Source organism: Calidris pugnax, unplaced genomic scaffold, assembly GCF_001431845.1.
Source record: "Calidris pugnax isolate Ruff unplaced genomic scaffold, ASM143184v1 scaffold288, whole genome shotgun sequence".
NCBI classification, from domain to species: Eukaryota; Metazoa; Chordata; class Aves; order Charadriiformes; family Scolopacidae; genus Calidris; species Calidris pugnax.
In genome coordinates, this window is record NW_015091190.1 from 509,184 (window position 1) to 530,899 (window position 21,716).

Sequence of the window (21,716 nt, forward strand, 5' to 3'; positions counted from 1 at the left end):
CTCTGTGAAGTTGCTGCAGTTTGAGAAGTTCTTAAAAGCTTTTTTTGGGTCGGTTTTTGTGAGTTTTTTTTTTTCTTTTCAGAAAGTCTATCATTATTTAAGCAGACCCTGCTTTTCCATTTTTAACTGACAAATCACAAGGGTATTAAAAAGAAGAAAAAGCAAACTAGATGAAATTGGGGTGGAAAGCAAAAGGCAACAGGTAGCTGTATGGAGTCTTCATAACACACAACAGTCCCATTTTTCTATTTTTTTCATTATTTCATACCTATGGAATGGAATCCACCTGCATTTCTCCTCCAATCTCACAAGTACAGCCCAGCTAATAAGCCAGGATTTTATAACACAGCATGATCAAAGTGCTTTTCAGGTCAATAATACACATTTAGAGGTCACAGCATAATGATTCTGTCAGTAATTCTGAAATTAATAAAAATGTCTATATATAGTTACTAAAATTCACTGGGATTTTTTTGCTTTTGCAAGTTCGTGTGATTGCAGCAAGGATATTTTTTGTGATACTCTGTGAAGTTGCTGCAGTTTGAGAAGTTCTTAAAAGCTTTTTTTGGGTCGGTTTTTGTGAGTTTTTTTTTTTCTTTTCAGAAAGTCTATCATTATTTAAGCAGACCCTGCTTTTCCATTTTTAACTGACAAATCACAAGGGTATTAAAAAGAAGAAAAAGCAAACTAGATGAAATTGGGGTGGAATCTGGAAGATAAGTATCTTGTTGGACTTCAGGTCAGTCATTAACTCATAAATTATGGTTCACCAATTCACAGTATGATTTTGTCCGTGACCTCTCCCTAGAATCCAAATAAATGAAGTCTGCTTTTTCCTTTCAAACCTGGAGTCTTGAGATGTGTATAAAACTGGAGGACTGAACATGAGTCAGTTCTCTCCTCTTCAATAACCACTTTAAAAATTACATGTAAATACTTAATTCTGACTAAGCGAATAGGCATTTTAAGGACCAATTATTTCACTACATGAAATATGAAGTTTCAGGAAGTTTCTTATAAAACTATTCAGTTGCAGGTAAAACACAGCAGGAGGTTAGTCATTCCCTAAAAATGTTTTAATTTAAAAGGAAATTTAAATGAAATTTGCTAAATGAATCCAAAGCATAATTTAAATGAAAGCGATGCCCTACAGATATCAAGTATCACTTGATTTCTATAGGGGATGCAACTCAGATTTAGGTGAATCTCCACATGATTTTTTTAATGCAAAAACGGGGTGGGAGAGAGTTACAAAAGAAAAACAAGACTATAAAAAAAAAAAGCTCTCTTCTTCAAACTGACACAACGTTCAACAGTTAGGCTGTCATCCCCAGCTGCAGAACAAAGAATGGGTTTCAAAGACGAACAGATCCATGACCAAAACCAAAAGCATTATCAAGAACTCTAATCTGCCGCATTATTAGCAGGAAGAAACAAAGCAAGAGTTTATCTTGAGGCAGAGGGTCAATCCCAGAACGAAAAATGAATATTAATTGTTCAATTTATCATCATGTAACCTTTTAGGCACTGAGAATATGCATTACAGTTTTAATAAGAAACAGATGTATCTAATTCATGCTGCCCTTTTAAATTACCCTAACATTTTCATTATATCACTATAAAAAAAAGTAATCCTCAAATACCACTCATTTCTTGAAGTCAACATAAAACAATTCAGTTTGTTTTTTTTTTTCTTTTTTCTAAATAGCATGTTCAAAATTCAGGACCAAATGAACAGCTGTGAAAACCCAGAATAAAATCTTGGAAATACCTGTGGTTTTTTATCAAAATATTAATTGGGGAACCTACCCTCTATTTAAAAAGAAGTCTGACTTGTGCGCTACAAGACAGATAACTTCACTGATGTCAATCATACCATTAGGAGTGGTAGTTTTATCGTTTTCATAGTAGCTCAGAAAGCCACCTTCCAAAGTGCACCATCTTTTGTTGCAATCTGTAATTCAAGAAACAACAGAGAAGTCAGTTGGGCAGACCAATAAAAATTACCTCTTCCTATAGGAGTCACCTCACAGGATGCAAAGCTTTGTTCTAACAGTAAGATGTTTATGCTGAAATCTCAGTTTCACCCACTTCCGTGGGCCAGGAATTCAATGTCTGTGCTGATACCACTTAACCTACAGAACATCTAGCCCATGGCATCTTAAGAAAATAGTCTTTTAAATGTAACACACCTATTTTTCACAGAATCACAGAATGCTATGGGGTTGGAAGGGACCTCTGGAGATCATCTCCTCCAACCCCCTGCCACAGCAGGGTCACCCACAGCAGGTCCCACAGGAACGTGTCCAGGAGGGTTTGGAATGTCTCCAGAGAAGGAGACTCCACCACCTCTCTGGGCAGCTTCTGCCAGGGCTCTGCCACCCTCACACCAAACAAGTTCCTCCTCATGTTGAGATTGAACTTTTTATGTTCCAGTTTGTGCCCATTTCCTCTTGTCCTGTCACCGGGCACCACTAGAAGAAGACTGGCCCCATCCTCCTGACACCTACCCTTGAAGTATTTCTAAACAAATGTGATTCTGTGAAAACATGCTAGCAAGTTACAAACACTGACATCTCTAAGAACAATATATTCTGAGAGCAAAACAAGTGAGTGAATCATGGTATGTCATATAAATAAATAAATGAAAATCTATCTTTCACATTACTGGAACTAGAGGCCAATACCAAATCAATCTTGTTTCCACTGTTTGGGAATGCTGGCATGTCCACTCACTATCACAATATCAAGGAAAACAGTTTAAGCCTTTCCAATACTCCAGAAAAAACCCAAGGTCTACACACCAGAATACATATGCATTGCACACTATCAGAATATCTAAAGACAACACTATCACAAGTGGTGCTCTTTAACACAATTAATTATTTAAAGAAAGTACCCTACCGAAATAGTGGAGGGATGAGAAACTGAAGAACAAAATTACTAACAAGAACAACCCTTACTGGGTACACCAGCAGCTGAGCTCAATTCTTTCCTCCTGCAGAGACTAAATGCAATTGTACAGGATTTATTCCTGGATACTGGGGGAGATAAACGGATACACCGTGCACAGGCAGCAGCTGTAGCCCTTTCAGGATGGCATGTTCACATTGGAATGAATTGGAGATCTCTCTCGTTGCTACTCACAAATACACCCAGCAAGGCTAAATTCATTTACCAACCCTGTAGTTTACAGAACTCTAAACATTTGTGGAGTGCTTTCAACGTGCAGTGATTTATAGTTGCTGGGGACGGTTAAATTACCTACTAAGAATTCTATCTTCAAATAGCTTTGAATTAGATACATTGGAGGATCTAGTCATTGCCTTCTATACCTAAAAAAACACCAGGAAACCAAACAAAAAAAAGACCAACACGAAAAACAAGGCAGAGGGAAAAAAAAAATAAAAAAAATTGGCAGAGCAACTTGGCATATTTAATTAAGACAAAATGTCTACTGCCTCTTATGAGCCTAATAAATGAATACAGCACATGACATAGCACCTTAATGACTATTTGCTACTCGAAATATTCATACATTCATTATACCTAGTTTTTAGAAGGTCATTTAGACACACTTAGAGGTCCATCTATTCCCACCACTGCAGAGAAGCAGCTCCTAAGAGCAAAGTGTTTCTTTTATTTCTACAGTCTTAAAATTCCTACACAGCTGCAAGTTTTCTGGTAAAGTATTTGTGAGAATTTGGTAAAACAGCTCGTTATCTGATATTTTGTTTAATTAGTTTTTCTGTTATTTTTTAAACTATTTATACATGTTTTATATCTCAGTGCTATTTTATTAGTATTTGTTTGTATCATACTACTTGCTATCTAGTTCTACCTAAATTCTGTCTAAATATACATTTTTAAATAATAAAACAAACATAAGATAAAGGGTTTGAAAATGGATAGGTTCACAGTACGGGAGCACCAAACTTAGAGAGTTTGATTGTTTAAAAACCAAAACTACAATTGCAGTTAACCAATACTTACTTAGTATGTTATCTGATATTTTGTTTAATTAGTTTTTCTGTTATTTTTTAAACTATTTATACATGTTTTATATCTCAGTGCTATTTTATTAGTATTTGTTTGTATCATACTACTTGCTATCTAGTTCTACCTAAATTCTGTCTAAATATACATTTTTAAATAATAAAACAAACATAAGATAAAGGGTTTGAAAATGGATAGGTTTACGGGAGCACCAAACTTAGAGAGTTTGATTGTTTAGGGTTTTGTCCCCTTACTACTTTCTATTTTTTTTTACTTACTACTTACTTTTCTCTAGAACTAATCAGCAAGGTGACATTTTTGGGTAATGTGACTTTCTTATTTGAATCTTTACAGGCAGAGGAGGGAATGGAAGCCGTATCTCCCACATGTTAGCACTTCAACCACCAAATTATTTGCTGAAGACAGTAGAAAGAAAAAAATATACCACCTATTCCCAAAAATCTGTGATATGCATATCCCACGTTACTTCATGTTAATAAGATTTTATAAAGGTAGAAACAGTTCTTGATGTAAGGGAAAGAGTCCCCTTACTACTTTCTATTTTTTTTTACTTACTACTTACTTTTCTCTAGAACTAATCAGCAAGGTGACATTTTTGGGTAATGTGACTTTCTTATTTGAATCTTTACAGGCAGAGGAGGGAATTGAAGCCGTATCTCCCACATGTTAGCACTTTAACCACCAAATTATTTGCTGAAGACAGTAGAAAGAAAAAAATATACCACCTATTCCCAAAAATCTGTGATATGCATATCCCACGTTACTTCATGTTAATAAGATTTTATAAAGGTAGAAACAGTTCTTGATGTAAGGGAAAGAAAAAAGGTCAATACAGAAGGGGAAAAAAAAAAAAAAGATTACATGTTTAATGTTTTTAATAGCAAAAAAAGCCCAAACTTTTGTCATAATACTTCTTACACACAAGAAAAAAGGTCAATACAGAAGGGGAAAAAAAAAAAAAAGATTACATGTTTAATGTTTTAAATAGCAAAAAAAGCCCAAACTTTTGTCATAATACTTCTTACACACGGCTGAGATATATTAGAGCCCTCAGGCAGGAGCAGTTTCTAATTCAAAATTGTAGGGGTTTTTTTGCTGGTTTTTGAGAGGATGTTATTATTCCATCTTCCTCCCTTGTCCCGTTTGTCATTTGTCTTCCTGAGCTGCGAATGGTCAGGGAAACCTATTTTCTTATGTATCTGTAAAGCATCCACCCCAGAACCATCAGTCCTGACAAACACGTGGGTAATTCAACGCTAATGTAAAACCAAAGCAAACAAACACCCCCCAAAAAATTCCCCCAAAACCAAAGAGCAGAATATCTACCATCTACAAGACACTATCATAATTTTAGAGGCCAAATCATGAGCTGAGAGAAATCTAGTTCATTTCTGGCCACTAAAAACTTATCATAGAAGACAGTCAAAACTCAGTTGTTTCTCATCTACAGGCTTTCTTCATAAATAATTTTAAGGCATTTATTCACTATTAATGATGTTCCTTCCCACTGCATCTCCCCAAAAAGTACTACAGAAGTCATTCTGTGAGCATTTATAGCTAAATCTTCAATCTATTCAGGCATTTACAAGCTTATTCTGCATTTTTAATCTATCATTCTGTTAGAAGAGACCAGGAGTATCGCTTTGTACCTGGTCTCTACTTCTCTTAGTGGGGTATTCATTTTTATTTTCATTTTTAAATCTTTTTTTTAATGAATATATAGATACCCAAAGCACAAAAGACAAGGTCTGCACTTAGAGCAAGCAGCAGTCACGTTTGCACTTACTCCTTTCTTTCCTGAATTTCTCATATTAAGAAAGGAGTTATGTGCTTTAACATGCTTTAATCTCCACACTAAGGATCCTAAAAGGCATATATCACAAGAATATAGACATAATCATACAAAAATATGGATCTACCAACACAAGATGCCATGCCAAGATTTTAGGAGCAATAAACCCAACCATGAATCAGCCCAGATTTTAGAAATCGATACCATTTGTTTGTTTAGATGGAAGAAAAATATAGGAGCACAACTGGGTAGAAAAAGGAAAAAAAATATCTAAGAAAATTATCTGATAATGTCTTAAAAAAAAAAAGAAATCACAGAAGACTGATACACAGAAGACTGTGTATATCTACTGTGATATATCCACATTTTCACCCCACAAGGCTCAATTTGTTGCAAAGTTGCTGGAGTGTTTATTTCTACTTGGAATACTTTTAAAATTTGTGAGCTTAAGAAATATCCCAGGTGTTGGGCATTCAGAGTCTTACTAGAAAAGTCAGTGATACTTTTAGATGATTTCTGGAATATTGTCATTTAAGATGAAAATTGGGTTTTGGCAGTTAGTAGCATCCATCTAAATATAACTAAAGTGAGAAGTGTTTTTAAGTGTTTTTTATTTACCAATAACTGTTGTTAACTGAATAATTTCTCAACAGTTCAGTTTTCCTCCTCTCTCAACCACCGAATAAAGAGATCAAGACAATCAGCATTTTCTTTATCTGAAAAAGATCTACCAAATCAAAGCAGGATATTTTCTATCAGAGATATTTTATCTTCTAAAAAATAATGGAAGAAATTAAAAAGAACCAAATTTATCCAAGCCATACATATTCATGTATTATTCAAACACAAAGTAGAATACCTTCTTTTAATTTCTTCTCTGTAAAAAGCTTAGCAGTATTAGAAGAAACTTTGTATAAGAATTCACAAAGAAAGGTGGAATGTGGAGAATCTTCAGAGAAGCCACTTTCAAAACCAGTATCATAGTTTGGGAAATCTGTTAAAAGACAAAGGAATAAGAAACATACAGAACTTATGTCAGTTATAACCATTTCTCCACAGGTCTAACTCTGTATCTGTAGATATGTAGTTGCTCTGTGATATCTTTACAACAACACAGATATAAAAATAGATCAGTAAGATCTAATTAAAGAAAAATTTCTACATATTTATTAAAGAAAAAAATTGGTTCACATTTATTACAACATTGCCATCATCTACCACTGCTTGCCGATGAGATCTAAAAAACAGTTTTCTGGTGTTCTAAGCATTTATTTTCATCCTTTATGTAAGATACTTCAACAGAAGGGAACTGTTCCTCTTGAGGCCTTCTCTTGAAGTTCACCATGAGCACTGGCAGCAGAGAGATGACAATTCAGAGAATCACTGTCAACCTGAGACGACCTCCCTTTTTCTGAAGAGAAGAACAACCACCAGCACATGGTGATGCTACCTTGGCTGGAAGGCTAAAAGTAGAGGAGACAGAGCCAATACAAGCAAACTTCTCTCTGTAGCCTTAAAGCAGGGCTTAAAAAACCCCACAGCTGCGTGTTTGCACATGTTCCAGGGCTCTGGCACCCTCAACATAAAGAAGTTTTTCCTCATCTTGAGATGGAATTTCATGTGTTTCAGTTTGTGCCTGCTGCCCCTTGTCCTGTCTCTGGGCACCACTGAGAAGAGTCTGGCCCCATCCTCTTGCTACCCGCCCTTCAGATATTGCTCAGCACTGATGAGGTCCTCTCTCAGTCCGCTCTTTTCTGGGCTGGACAGCCCCAGGTCTCTCAGCCTTTCCTCAGCAGAGAGATGGTCCAATCCCTGATCATCTTTGTAGCCTCTGCCAGACTCTCTCCAGCAGTTCCCTGTCCTTCTGGAACTGGGGAGCCCAGAACTGGTCCCAGTGCTCCAGATGGGGCCTCCCCAGGGCAGAGCAGAAGGGCAGGATGACCTCCCTCCACCTGCTGGCCATGGTCTTCCTGATGCCCCCCAAGATACCATTTGTCTTCTTGGCCACAAGGGCCCATTGCTGGCCCATGGTCATCCTGTTGCCCCCCAGGACTCCAAGGCAACTTGTTGTCCACCAATGAAGATTCTTAGACTGCTTCAGATACTGTACAGCCCTTTCAAAAGGTAAGCTCAGGCACATCCATACTCTACAGTTTATTTATTTACTTTTAAGAATAGTTTTCTGCTTTGAAGAGCCTCATAACAGTCACACTCTGCAGCCAGAGCTGTTGACTTTCAAGGCCAAAGTTTATCACATGCTCCAAGCTGTAACAGAAGTGGTGATTTGCAAAAAAAGAAGAGTTTTCTGGGATAGATCATATTCTAGCTTCAAGATGTAAGTTTCATTTTGGGAGGAGAATGTGTGAAAAAACAGCTAAGTCAGTGTGCAGTAGCTGTAGATATCAATTTAAACACTTTTTAAGAAAAAAGAAAGCCCTAGATGAATATTTTAGATACACGTTAACAGTATATACCCGTTTTTTCTGGCAAAAGCCTGATAATATTGGCAGAGCAGATGATGTTGTTCTTCTGTGTTATAAATAAGGTTAGGAGGTCTATTACTATATGCTTTATTATGCTAAGATATGGAGTTCCCCATGAAGCCCAAAAAGTGTTTTGCTATTCCAATGAAATATACTATTATTTATCACTGGCTTTTTTATTCCAAACTTGATGTCTGAGCAAAATAAATATAACTTATACACAATTACGTACGCTGTCTGCTAGAAATACACTTAATGCCACCACACAATTCCCCCTCTTCTGTACCACTGATGTTCAAATCAACGCCAATTTTTCTTCCAAATTCCTTCCCTTTTGCTCAATATAAACTGAGATCAAGACTGAGAGAACGTGTCCTACCTGAGAACTTATTATGGTACAGGAATTCCATTTGCAGTCTTTGTCCCGCTTTCTTGGCCAGTAGGTACGGGGTGCTGTACAGAGGGTCTCCAGTGGCACACATGGCATCAGCCCCACTGAACAGCAACATCAGGGTCTCCAGCACGTCTTGTTTAACTACAGCAGCACAAAGGGCCTGATCACAGAGAGGAAAAATAAGAAGGCTGTTTAAATTAGAAAATTATTGGCAACAACTAGGGTCACTGTCAATAAGGCAACTATTTTTTAGGGTATCTTCATACTTGACCACCTTCCTTGAGATTTAAAGATCTCTCCACGTGCTAAAACATCAGACCCCTTTCTTTTTTTGTATATACAAAATTTTCTTTCTTTTTTTTTTTTAAAATGTCGATCCAAAACCTGGTCCAAAACCTTAAAACCAGTCGCAGCTACACAGGAACAGATTTAGACTGGAGATTAGGAGGGGGTTCTTCACTGTGAGGGTGGTGGAGCACTGGAACAGGTTGCCCAGGGAGGTGGTTGAGGCCCCATCCCTGGAGATATTCAAGGAGAGGCTCGACGAGGCCCTGGGCAACCTGGTCTAGTTGGGGGTGTCCCTGCTGACTGCGGGGAGGTCGGACTAGATGACCTTTGGAGGTCCCTTCCGGCCTGGGCAATTCTATGATTCTATGAATTACAGAAATCCATTCCATAAAAATTTCTACGATTAAATATGCAATTAAATATGTATTTAAAATATTTAGTTAATTTACTTAGTTTGAATTTAATTAGTTAATTTGAATTAGTTTTTTAGAAGTCACTCAATACAAGAAAAGGACTACTGTGAAATTCACCTGCTCTAAAAAACACGTATGTATCCAACAAGCAGAAGATGACAAGTTGGACAGTTCAATGAAAGTTCTAGAATTACCTGGAAATTACCCCCTTATTACATACATTTCATATCTCTGTAGAGAATTTGACCATTACATCTGCTGTTTTTCTCAGTGGTTAAACGAACAATGGACAGACACCCTTCCCCACCACCACCAAAAACCACAGACTTCAGAAAAATCAAGCCTGTAAAACACAGAGCTATTTCCTGTGGTCCACAGTTACTATATTAAATAAAGCTTCTTGCACGGCTGCTACCAATAAATAGAAAACATCCCAAATGCTTCATTTTGCTAAGTCATGAAGCTCCGCGTGAAGCTCAAAAGTCTTTCCCAATTCCAATGAAATGCACAAAACCAAAACTCAAGCTATAAAGTGAGAAGCTTCTATACTTTTACTAGAGGTCTTTTAATGACAACTATTCATATATGCCCTTATTTTAACTTCTAATGTGTGTAACTAACAACTTATGAATTGTACAGAAAATAACACTTCCTTTTTGACAAAACAACCACTGAACAAACGAGACCTCTCTAGTTGAAACCACAATAACTTTTAAGTGTTACTGCCTCCCCACAACCTCTGCAGACCCTTCGAGATGATTTGAGTCATGTAATTGAATGCATTAGCATTGTAATATATATATATCTGCATTTGCATTGCAATATATATACGCATTTAAACTCTTCTATATTCATAAACTCTAAACAATTATGACTCTGAAATCAACAAATATTAGAAGTTAGTCAAATGGCTAAAATTGATAATTATAATTAGCATTTTCCACTTTATAACTGTAAAGAAATGTTATTTGTGTAAAAGGAAACACTGAAAACACCCATTTTTCACCATTAATTTTAGCTTTTTTCATTTCCAATTAGCTACAAGCTCCTATATAAGTGTGCATGAGCTACTGTCACCATAGATAACACTGAATCATCTCATGTGCTGGAATGTTAGATGTCAGACATATAAGACCTCAAAAACACGTAAAGAAGGAATCTAAAGAAGTGGGAATTTGCAACCCTGGAGTGTGCATTTGAAGAAAAAATAAAGATCCATATTCATTGATGGCTCTGGAAGACGTATTGCAGGTACCATATAGTTACCATAACCTCCTACAAACAAACTGGAAAACTAGGAACCAAGAAATAATTAAATGAGTCCTGAAAAGCTCCAAAACAATGCTTATTCAGCTCTGCAAGAACATCACTCAGGATTCTGAATTTATTTCTCACCAGTTTTAACAAGATGACCAATTACACACAGATATAATACAATACATTATAAAAGGTATGGTATGGGCTTACCCCTTCTAGTATTACCTTATTCAACTGCTCCTTGGTTTTGTAGTGAAAAGGTGCTTTCCTAAATTTTCCCTCTTTGTATTTTTGCGTAATGAATGCTATCCTTTTTTCTGCAGGGGCATCCATGTGCAGCTCTTCATCTGGAGGAAGATTTCCTGCCCAAAAACCGTTGGCCCTCTTATTTCCAATGACGATAAAGAGCTGGATGAGGTGCAAGAAAATAAAAATAAAAAAAAAAAAATCAGTGAAATAGCATGAAGGATATGAAGCTTCAGCTGCTAAAAGCTGAAAAAGTTAGTTATTAAAGAAAAGGGAATTCTCTGCAGGAGATGGGAGCCTCTCTCAGTCACTGCCTGTGGTCATCTATAAAGTCTGTAGTCATCATTTATCATCAACGGCAACTAAGCTCTACCAGTTATGGTATTTCAATACATATTATAAAATACTAGTAAAATGTCAGAGGAGACTAGAATATGTTTCAAAGAAAACACCAATCATAGAATCATAGAATAGTTAGAGTTGGAAGGTACCTTAAACATCATCGAGTTCCAACCCCACTGTCCCAGGCAGGGACACCTCCCACCAGCCCAGGTTGCTCCAAGCCCCATCCAACCTGCCCTTGAACCCCTCCAGGGATGGGGCAGCCACAGCTTCTCTGGGCAACCTGGGCCAGCATCTCACCACCCTCACAGCAAAGAATTTCTTTCTAGTATTTAATCTAAATCTCCCCTCTTTCAATTTAAAACCATTACCCCTCATCCTACCACTACACTCCCTGAAAAAGAGTCTCTCCCTATCCCTCCTGTAGCCCCTTCAAGTACTGGAAGGCCATTATAAGGTTTCCCCAGAGCCTTCCCTTCTCAACCCTCTCCATCAGCTCCACTGTTTAACACCCCAAGCAACTGAACTGGTGGCAAGAATCATAGAATCATATGGGGTTGGAAGGGACCTCTGGAGATCATCTAGTCCAGCCCCCCTGCCAAAGTGGGTCCACCTAGAGCAGACTGCATAGGAACTGCATAGGAACCTGTCCAGGCATCTCCAGAATGTCTCCAGAGGAGACTCCACCACCTCTCTGGGCAGCCTCTGCCAGGGCTCTGACACCCTCACAGTTCCTCCTCATGTTTAGGTAGAACTTCTTTCTTCACCACTGAAAAAAGACCAGCCCTGTCCTCCTGACACCCACCCTTGAAGTATTTTTATGCATCGATTAGATCCCCCCTCCAGACTAAAATGACCCAAGTCCCTCAGCCTTTCCTCAGCAGAGAGATGCTCCAGGCCCCTCATCATCTCTGTAGCCTCTGCTGTCCCCTCTCCAGCAGTTCCCTGTCCTTCTGGAACTGGGGAGCCCAGAACTGGTCCCAGTGCTCCAGATGGGGCCTCCCCAGGGCAGAGCAGAGGGGCAGGATGACCTCCCTCCAACTGCCGGCCATGGTCTTTCTGATGCCCCCCAGGATGCCCTTGGCCTTCTTGGCCACCAGGGCCCATTGTTGGCTCATGGGCATCCTGTTGTCCACCAGGACTCCCAGGTCTTTCTCCTCAGAGCTGCTCTCCAGCAGGTCAGTCCCCAGAAGTTTCCTTTAAGTATCGCCCATCACAACTGCTCTGCAGAAGTATTTTATTTCTTTTCCCCCACAAAAATGAGATGCTTGGAGAAATACTAAGAGAAACTCTTCAGCTGGCTATCAAAAGAAATTAATATTTTGAATGACACAAAGGTACTTTATTCCCAGGAACATAAAGTTTACCATAACAGCAGGATGTTATTTAGCACTCCTACGTTCAGTTTTCTTGGGAGTAAAGCAGTAACTAACTCCTATGCAGAGAGTAGCTTTCAATATGGAACAAAGAGTTAGAACATCCCAACGTACCTCAATAAGTTCATTGCTCCAAATGCTGGCATCCATTTTTAAACTCCGGACCTTTGAATCCCTTGGTCCTAAAGATCTGTGCTGTCCTGAAAATCCAAAAGCATTTTGACTTTTAATTAAAGCACTTAAACTAGGTTTCTCTTCTGCTAAAGAAAATAAAAATTAATGAAGATAGATTTATTCTAATTGCTATTTTTAAAAGAGTCTGGGTTTGACATAAAATAAAAGCACCAAAAAACCACCCAAATTTAAAAAAAATAATAATTTGATTACTACTCATACTAATGAATAAGCAAAGTAGGCTGCTTGGTGCAGAATACCTTTGGGAGGGTTTGTTTTCAAAGAAAGCCTAGAGTTATAAATTCTTTCCCTGAATCTACTGCTTAAGCACATATTTAAATATAAAACATGATAGAACTAGATATTTAGTAGTATCTGAAAAGCTATCCCTATCGGCAGGAAAATATGCCCTGATGTAACAGAACGACTCCCCCTAATTTATGCACTAAAAATTGTTATCCTTTGGCATCCAGCCTTGCAAAAGCCAGTCGTTTCCCACCAAGTTCTAAGTGTGTCTTACTTTCCACTAATTGTGAAGGATTATTCACCTGAGGGAAACCAATCAACTCACAGACCTGTCATTTATGCACGGAAGTGCTTTAGAATAAGGATGACCTTGCTATTAAAAAAAAAATAAATAAAATAAATAAAATATTAAAAGCTACGTTCACTTTCTGTTTGTCAAAACTTTCCCAAGGATGGCACTGTAAAAATGAAAAAAAAAAGCCAATTCAAGGACATCCGCAGATATGCAAATATGACATTTTGTAGAACCCACACGGCCTGTCATTAATTACTCTACCTGCGCACTTCTTACAGATGACAACGCAGAGATTGATGGAGGCCCAGTCAGGACTGGGAGCTTTACAGTCCGCGCAGCTCCTGTTGGACTCATTGAACCAAATCTTCTCAGCTACTTCATAATCAGACAGAGTTTCTGCTATCGATTGCTGCAGTGCTTCAATCCACTCCTGTTTCTCTCTTTCCGACTCCGCTGTAAAGCTGAAACAATTGACTTTTCTGTGTTATCGATCTTTATTTTAAAGCCCAATTAAACATCGTCTGTAGCCTGTCTTATTTATTACATTTACACCCCAAATCACAGCCCAAAAATCTTCCTCTACACAGACATAAATACTAAGATGGAACGTATTATTTTGTATTTTTAGTCAATGAAAACTCCCTCTGTTTTTGTGTTCAGTTTTCAACAAAACCACCACTAGCACGAGCTACGTGGCTTTTTGTAACATTCAAGTTCCTGAGTTACCTTCAATATTTTTACATTACTACGCGACAAACTTAAAGCCTGAACTTTAACAAAAGCATAGAATGACCTAAGGAAACACAGAGATTTACTGAGGAGTAACAGACTGGCTAAATGCAACAGCCAAAAAATGCTTTCATTTAAATGGATCTTTCATTTAAATGGATCTTTTGGAAAAATATAAATAATAATAACCCATCAACAACATGGTGATGGCTGAGAGAAACTCAAAGAATTAGCTATCTACCATCTCGCCAGAGATTCAAATCCCTGATCAAGACTAATTTACCTGCTACTCCCCTCGACTGAGAATGAAAGGAAATTCTTTGCTAACATTTAGCAAGCCCAGGAGAACAAAGTGCTTCCTTCTCCTCCTGCATTGCTGAGATTTCATTTAAGACACACCACAACACTTAACAAAGGCTTTTATTAGCATATACTCTTATTTTCTTAAACATCATTACAAGCCACAGCATCAGCCAAAGTGAAACATTCTACTGATTTCAAAGGAGGATTTCTACAAGGGACAGCACATGATTGATTCATTTCTTTTCAAATAAAATGCTTATTATTAAATGGATGCAACATCATTTCACTACTGCAGTTTATTATTCTTTAAGATGGAGTCAGGTTGTTAAAGTGACTTTTTTTTTCCTTCTGCCCTTCCACAGAATGAACAAAAGCAGCTAAGTAAAAATAGGAATCTGTGGGCACAGGAGGTAACAGATGTAGCACACAGCTAAACAGAGGAAAGAAAATCCTTTCCGATTAAAAAAAAATAAAAAAGCTGAGCATTCTTAATAAAAACATTACCTTTTCATCCAAACCAGATAAGTCATTGTAGTACGAAGCCAGTATTTCCTTACTGCATTGTTTATTTGCCTATTTTGAAATGTAAATATTAAAGTTCTCACCTAAAGCTTTTATAAGGAGTAATTATTTCAAAAGATTGCTTCGCAGTCCGATCCACTTGTTTTACATTTGCCACGTTCATGGGGATTAAAGTGATACCAAATCCTGTCTTAAAATCCTACAGAAAAGACAGTAAAAGTTCTTTATCATTCAAGAACCAAACGTGTAGAGTAATTAAATCAGCGTTGTCCAAAAATCCAAGGTCAGAAATACACATTTTGGGCACAACACACAAGCCCCTTCTAATTCATTAATGGATAAATAAATCTCTACTAAATTTTGTCCAAACACCTTACTTGATTGCTAGTAGGAGAAAAAAAATGCACAGTGTAATTGTTAATAAAGGGAAAAAAAGGTTAAATAACAGATTGCATTAAAACATGGATCCAAAACGATGGAAGTATCTAGCTTCAATCATGCTTTAGTGACTAAATAATGCTTATACACCTACATCCTCCTCATTGACAGCAGTTTTCCCTGCTTTTACACAGACTGTTTTAACAAAATAAAATACATTATGTATAAAATTCTTTCTTAAATCTTTGGTTAGTCATGCTTCTGATGCATTACATGAACTAAACACATCAAACACATCTGAAAAAAAAGTCCTTTACAGCAGCTACAATAAGACAAAAGGTTATCTGTGACTCAGTTATTAGAGATGCTAAGTATTGGGATCGTTCTTCTAGTAGAATCATAGAAAGGTTTGGGTTGGAAGGGACTTTAAAGATCATCAAGATCCAACCCCCCTGCCCTAGGCAGGGACACCTCCCACTAGACCAGGTTGATCAAAGCCCCATCCACCCTGGTCTTGTAGTAAATACATATTTAAACCTGCACCACTGACTTAGGAAGTTTCTCTTCATAAGATTTTCAAATTTTGTGAGCATTAAAGCTCACATGGAGAAGTTACTTCACAAATTAAGCCTCTCGCTTAATTCCCCTATTTCAGGTATGACCAAATAAAAATATTACTTTAGCCATGATTGATAAGGCGAAATCCGACAAAACACACACATATGGGTCTACGCAGAAATAGAAGTTCTGATTACATCACACGAGGCATTGAAGGGAATTATGCCCCCAAAAGAATCATAGTGTCCATTTTAAGGTGAGATTTTTAAAATGCCATCATTTCCACCACCCAAACATCATGGGGGATAAGTCAGCTAGTGCATCCTGGCCAGACTCCTTATTAAGAATTTTTATTTCCTTTACCTTTGCCAGTAACGCTGTGGAACCCAGGTGTGGATTTCAGCACAAACCTTTCTAAAAAGTAGCAACTTTTCAGCAAGGACCCTGGCTTAGACATGCCTCATTTAATATATTTTTAAATATTTCTACCTTTTTTTTTCTCCCTTTACATCCTGTAACATAGACGTTTTTATTCTCCCCCCTCATCTTCAGCCCCCACCTCATTTTCCTATAAATCAAGGGTTTCCATACTGACACATCTGCCTTAGATGAGAGCAGACAGTGCTGCGAAGCCTACACAGTCCCTAATTCATCCTCAAAAATCAGTTCTATGGGAAAGGAGTGGGCAGAATAATCTCTTTTGGAGTATGAACTTGACAGCACGCTCTGTAGCAGTGAAGCATTCTTCGAGTCATGCATCACCCGGGAGAAAAACAGAAGCACAAAAAAGAAACAGAAGCATGAGCTAAGAAAAAAAGATTGAGGATACAAAAATAAAAGATTTTCATTTCTATTAGAAGCAGTGTCTTAAATCAAACTAGCAAAATGAAAATAAAAAACCACACAAATTTCTAGAATTAAGTGGTTTGTGTTTCTGAGATGTAAATTGGATGCAGGGTTCATTTGCTGGTCTCAATTATTTCAAATAATTGGCCTTAAGAAGTCCCGATTTTTGAAGGACAGGTCATGAGACTATTCTTTTATCTGAGAACACTGTGGTGTATTCTTTATTTATTAAACAACAGCTAAATGACTGCCAGAAGCCATGGTTAATAGGAGCTCAATATACTCTTAGGTCCAGATCAGAGTTTACTGAAGGTAAACGATGAATAATGAAGATAACTGAAATAATTACCATACTGAGCCAGATCCAAAGTTCACACTTCTCTTTAAGCACTTGCTACTGGCAATTGTCATAAAAAGAATGTAAATAAGAAAAACTACAGTCTTATCTTCCCAAACAACACATTTATGTCTGGCAAAGACAGACACCAAACTTTGCTGTACTGAACTTAACAATGCAGAACCAAAAAACACTCCAGAAATGAAACGCATCAATTTGAAAGTCTTTACCTTCAGCTGAAGCACCAACCCTCCAAAATTTTCACCCATACCCAGTGTACGAATAACCCCACTGAAGAAAGAATAACTATTGTCATGTTTTAAATTCAGCAAGCGCGTCAGACCTCGCAGTACTGAATTTCAGCGCGAGGAAGGTCAAAAAGGTTAAGAAATTAGAAGTGAGGAATATACTTTTCAGAACTGAAGATGGGGGCAAATTAACCCATCTCATTGGCACGTTAGAGTGAAGTTATTTCCATAATGGTCCAAACAAATGCTTTATGGAAACTGTACAACACTGGGTATAAAGCAGGGGTTTGTGAGCTGACAGGTACACGGGGTTCTATTTTTCAAGGTTCAGGCTTAAACGCTTTCAGGAGTGGAGTCTTGTTCTCTCCTTCAGAAACCAAAGTGGGAATTGGTACAGGGAAGAAAGAAATGCTCCACTTGGAAAGATAAATTCATTGACTTGGAGTGCACGGGAGTACAATAGGGCCATTCAAGCACTGTACAAAACGTACTGACAGCAAGACCAAGCGGGATCTTTTCAGAATAAGAATTGTCTTGCTTCTACAGCTCATCGCTTCAGATAGATTAAACTGGGTTAGACTTTCTGAAAAACAAAGAAAAGTTTAAGAAGATTCAAAAACGCCCAGAGAAAGCTGAGGGTTGTTTGTGATTTTTTTTAAAACACAGATACGTCTTGAATGTATTTCTACTAGCTTAATGAATCTGAAGAGTGTTGAAAAATGGGTTGATAATAACAGCTTTTTCGAAAAAAAAAGCCAAAACAACATATTCTTTGCAGATATAATAATAGATCAAAAGCATTCGCTAAGCAGCACAGTTAACTGAAGTAAAAATGCTAATATGGGAAAGTAGTTAATTATGAGATGAGCACTGGCTTCCTGGTAAACTGCTGCTCCTTCTCGAAGGAGGAATGATAATATTGTTAGCAACCCTGCCTGAAAAAGACATAACCTATGAGGACCTGTCATCTGTATATAAACTGTGAAATTAGAGAACTTCTTGTTATTAAACATACCTTTAATGTCTATCTATAAAGTGCATATAAGTGTACAACATTGCTTTCTCTCCTTATGTATTAGCATTTCATAGGCAAAAGCCACCCCCAAGTCAGGCTTTGCTCATCTTTCCTCAATTCTATTCTGGATTAAATTCAAGGAGCTTCAATATTAGTCTCATACCTTTTCTAATATATCGTCATTCTTTTGCAGAAACAGAAATAATCACCCAGGTTAAGGAAAACTTAAGGACATGTATGAATAAAATCATGCGGCTACATCTAAAAAAGTTTAAATTTTAGAGTTGCTGAACACGTAACTTTGGGTGCGTTGTCTTAAAAAGACGGGCCTAGGCATCTTTCTCTAGGGAATTCTTAAACAATTAAGAAGAGGCTGTAATTAGAGGTTGAACCTTGTGGCTCTCCGTTAATGAAGAGACTTTCTCTACAAAATTAGTTGTCTTCTCCCTGGGAAGTATAATAATACTTTTTCTTTCATTATTTTTTCCCCTCCACTCAGTTTTGCGCCTGTAACACTTGGGCTGATGTTCTTGTTGGTCGAGTCAAACCAAAATTCATCTGAACACGGGAGTTCTGGAGCTGCTGCTTGTCTTCCTCAACTTTTTTTGTTCTAGAAGTTATAACCATGTTTTAAGACGCGCTGTCTCTTATCAATCTAACATTCCTTCCACTACATATAAAGTTGATTAAAAAAAACCAACAAAACTTGCCTCAGGAAAACATCTAGGAAAAACCCAACTGCAATTATAAGCTTACCCTTGCCCCTCATGTAAAAATTCTTGGAAATAAATCCCAAATTTTGTTTTAAAGATTAAACTAACTCTATTCACATCAGAAATATCAACCCACATTTTTAATGTCAGTTTTTTGCTGAAGGACCAAGGAGATAGCAGCAACAAAAGGAAAAAGGAAAATAACTGCCATGTTTTCAAGAGAATGTTTCTACATCCACAACCACATCCATCTTTCTTACCACAATTCTACTGCTAATTTCCAAAAGGCCCATCCATATTTCTGAAACTACTCTTCTCCTATACAGAGAAGATTCTTGACCTTTAATCACGGTAGCTCTGAGCAGAGTTCCAAAATATGACCTTATATGTTTCTTTGAATTTACCTTTGCTATTTGCAATAGATCTTTAGGTTTACTCTGGGGAAGCTACCATGAAGTTTGTGACAATTAGACTAAGACTTATTTCTGAAAGATCTGAGAATTCCCTTAACAATTTAACATGATTTAGACTTTTCTTTCATTCTAGCCCCACGGCATTTGATTCTCTTCAAACAACCAAATTATTCCAGAGAGATTAAAAGCCAGTAACTAGAATCCTTCAGATAAAGCAATCACAGTTTCTCTCCTCCTTAATTGGACGTAGGTATTTCAGCTTTCCAGCTATTAAGGAAGGCTAAGAAAGGTGGGAAAAATTTGTTTCCACATTAATGAAAAATTAAGACATATTTATGTATTAGAGTTGGAGAAACAGTGACTAGTAATGCAAAAATTGCTTTGATGATACTAATTCTTCTCCACAAGTTTGTATTGATTTCCTCTCCTTTTAAACCATACTTAGGCTTCGCCGCCCTCATCAGCCTTTTCAAATCTTTAGAGACTTACGTCCCTCATCACAGCCTGAAGTCTTTTAATATAGATTTTAGGCGATAGTTACACATCACAGATTGGAATAAAAACTGCCACGAGCAAAGAGGTATGCACTTTTTCTTAGAGTCTTCCTAATGAGGTCTCAAAATGAAACCACAGTGAAGTATATAGTATATAATTACACACACACACAAAAAAGTGGTGTTAAAAGAAGTTGCAGTTTGCTGACTCAAGCCCTGATGAGTGAGGAGATGGAAGAATTCGAGTTGTCTGTGCATGTTAACTACTCATGAGGTAGTCACAGCATCAATTTTAGGTTCTCTACTTGGCTAAGCAAAAGTCCTTTGTCGCATAATAGAAACACTTGGAAATTATTTGAGCTATTATTCAAGGAGTCGAGAAGCTCAACATGAGCTGGCAATGTGCGTTGGCGGCTCAGAAAGACCCCCCACATCCTGGGGTGCATCCCCAGCAGCGTGGCCAGCAGGGCAATGGGGGGCATTCTGCTCCTCTGCTCTGGGGAGGCATCCCCCCCCCCAGTGCTGCCTCCAGCTCTGGAGTCCTCAGCACAGGAAGGACATGGACCTGTTGGAGCAGAGCCAGAGGAGGCCTAAAAGATGCTCCGAGGGCTGGAGCCCCTCTGCTGGGAGGACAGGCTGAGAGAGTTGGGGGGGTTCAGCCTGGAGAAGAGAAGGCTCCTGGGAGAACTTCGAGCCCCCTCCAGTCCCTCAAGGGGCTCCAGGAAAGCTGGGGGAGACTTGATCAGGGAGGGCAGCCCTAGGAGGAAGGGGAAGGGTTTGACCCTGCAAGAGGGGAGATGGAGCTGAGCTGTGGGGAAGAACTTGTTTGGTGTGAGGGTGGTGAGAGCCTGGCCCAGGTTGGCCAGAGAAGCTGTGGCTGCCCCATCCCTGGAGGGGTTCAAGGGCAGGTTGGAGGGGGCTTGGAGCAACCTGGTCTGGTGGGAGGTGTCCCTGCCCGGGGCAGGGAGTGGCACTGGATGGCCTTCAAGGTCCCTTCCACTTCAAACCATTCTATGATTCTGATTCTACAATTACTGTAAAACCTTTTGCAATGACAACCTGAGATCCATAATTTTGGAGGGTAAAAAGAAGGAAGAGAGCAAAAGGGCCACTTAGATTATCTCTAGTCGGTGCCACGCAGTGGGCTTGTTTGCAAGTGAAGTGTATTGGATCTGCTGCTGGAGCACATCCTGCTCCACATCATTACATTATAAAGAAATCCGGTACATGCACTTTGAGATGGCTCTATGATGAAAGCCAGCACATAAGAAGTGGGGACAACTAAGAGATTTGTTTCAAAAACATATTCCTGACCAACACTCTAAGGAAGTTACAACCTTAGATGTCACTTTTCATGTAAGCAACAAACCTCTCTATTCACTTACTACAGAACTAATTCATAATCCCCACTTCAGCAGCTACGGGTGTGTATTTTGCAATATCAATACGATTTTAAATCAATTGATTATGCACCATTGGACCCATGCCTTGCTTGTTGTATGGGATGGATCTAGGACACGTGAAGATGAAAGTCCCCTTCCAGTATAGGGTGCAAAACACCAAAAAAAAAACCCCCAAAAAAGGGGGAACACATAATTAAAGTGACTGAATACTATCCTGGAGAGTTAGCTCTTACCTTTGCCAGTTTCTACTCGGTGTAAATCAAAAGTCTTAGCATATAGACATTTCACTGTACACTTTTCATTTGCTAGTACCTGACTTTACAGTCTAGGGTTTAATTTGCAGAACTGCTGAGCAACTGGAACTTCAGCCCAGCCCTATGAAAGCACCATTTTGATCAGGTCTAGTCTGACATAAAACTATTTCCATCCCCCCC

At 38.2% G+C, this 21,716-nt stretch overlaps 1 protein-coding gene across 1 annotated transcript in view; it reads right to left on the minus strand.

The window, feature by feature from the left end:
- ARAP2 (ArfGAP with RhoGAP domain, ankyrin repeat and PH domain 2) overlaps positions 1 to 21,716 on the minus strand; it is a 186,929-nt gene that overhangs the window by 76,700 nt on the left and 88,513 nt on the right. Inside the window, exons 11-17 of the mRNA XM_014959527.1 lie at positions 14,961 to 15,076; positions 13,585 to 13,784; positions 12,723 to 12,808; positions 10,870 to 11,052; positions 8,672 to 8,846; positions 6,669 to 6,803; positions 1,810 to 1,954 (exon numbers count right to left, since the gene is read on the minus strand). Of these exons, the coding sequence (XP_014815013.1) occupies positions 1,810 to 1,954; positions 6,669 to 6,803; positions 8,672 to 8,846; positions 10,870 to 11,052; positions 12,723 to 12,808; positions 13,585 to 13,784; positions 14,961 to 15,076 (1,040 nt within the window). The remainder of the gene's footprint in view (positions 1 to 1,809; positions 1,955 to 6,668; positions 6,804 to 8,671; positions 8,847 to 10,869; positions 11,053 to 12,722; positions 12,809 to 13,584; positions 13,785 to 14,960; positions 15,077 to 21,716) is intronic.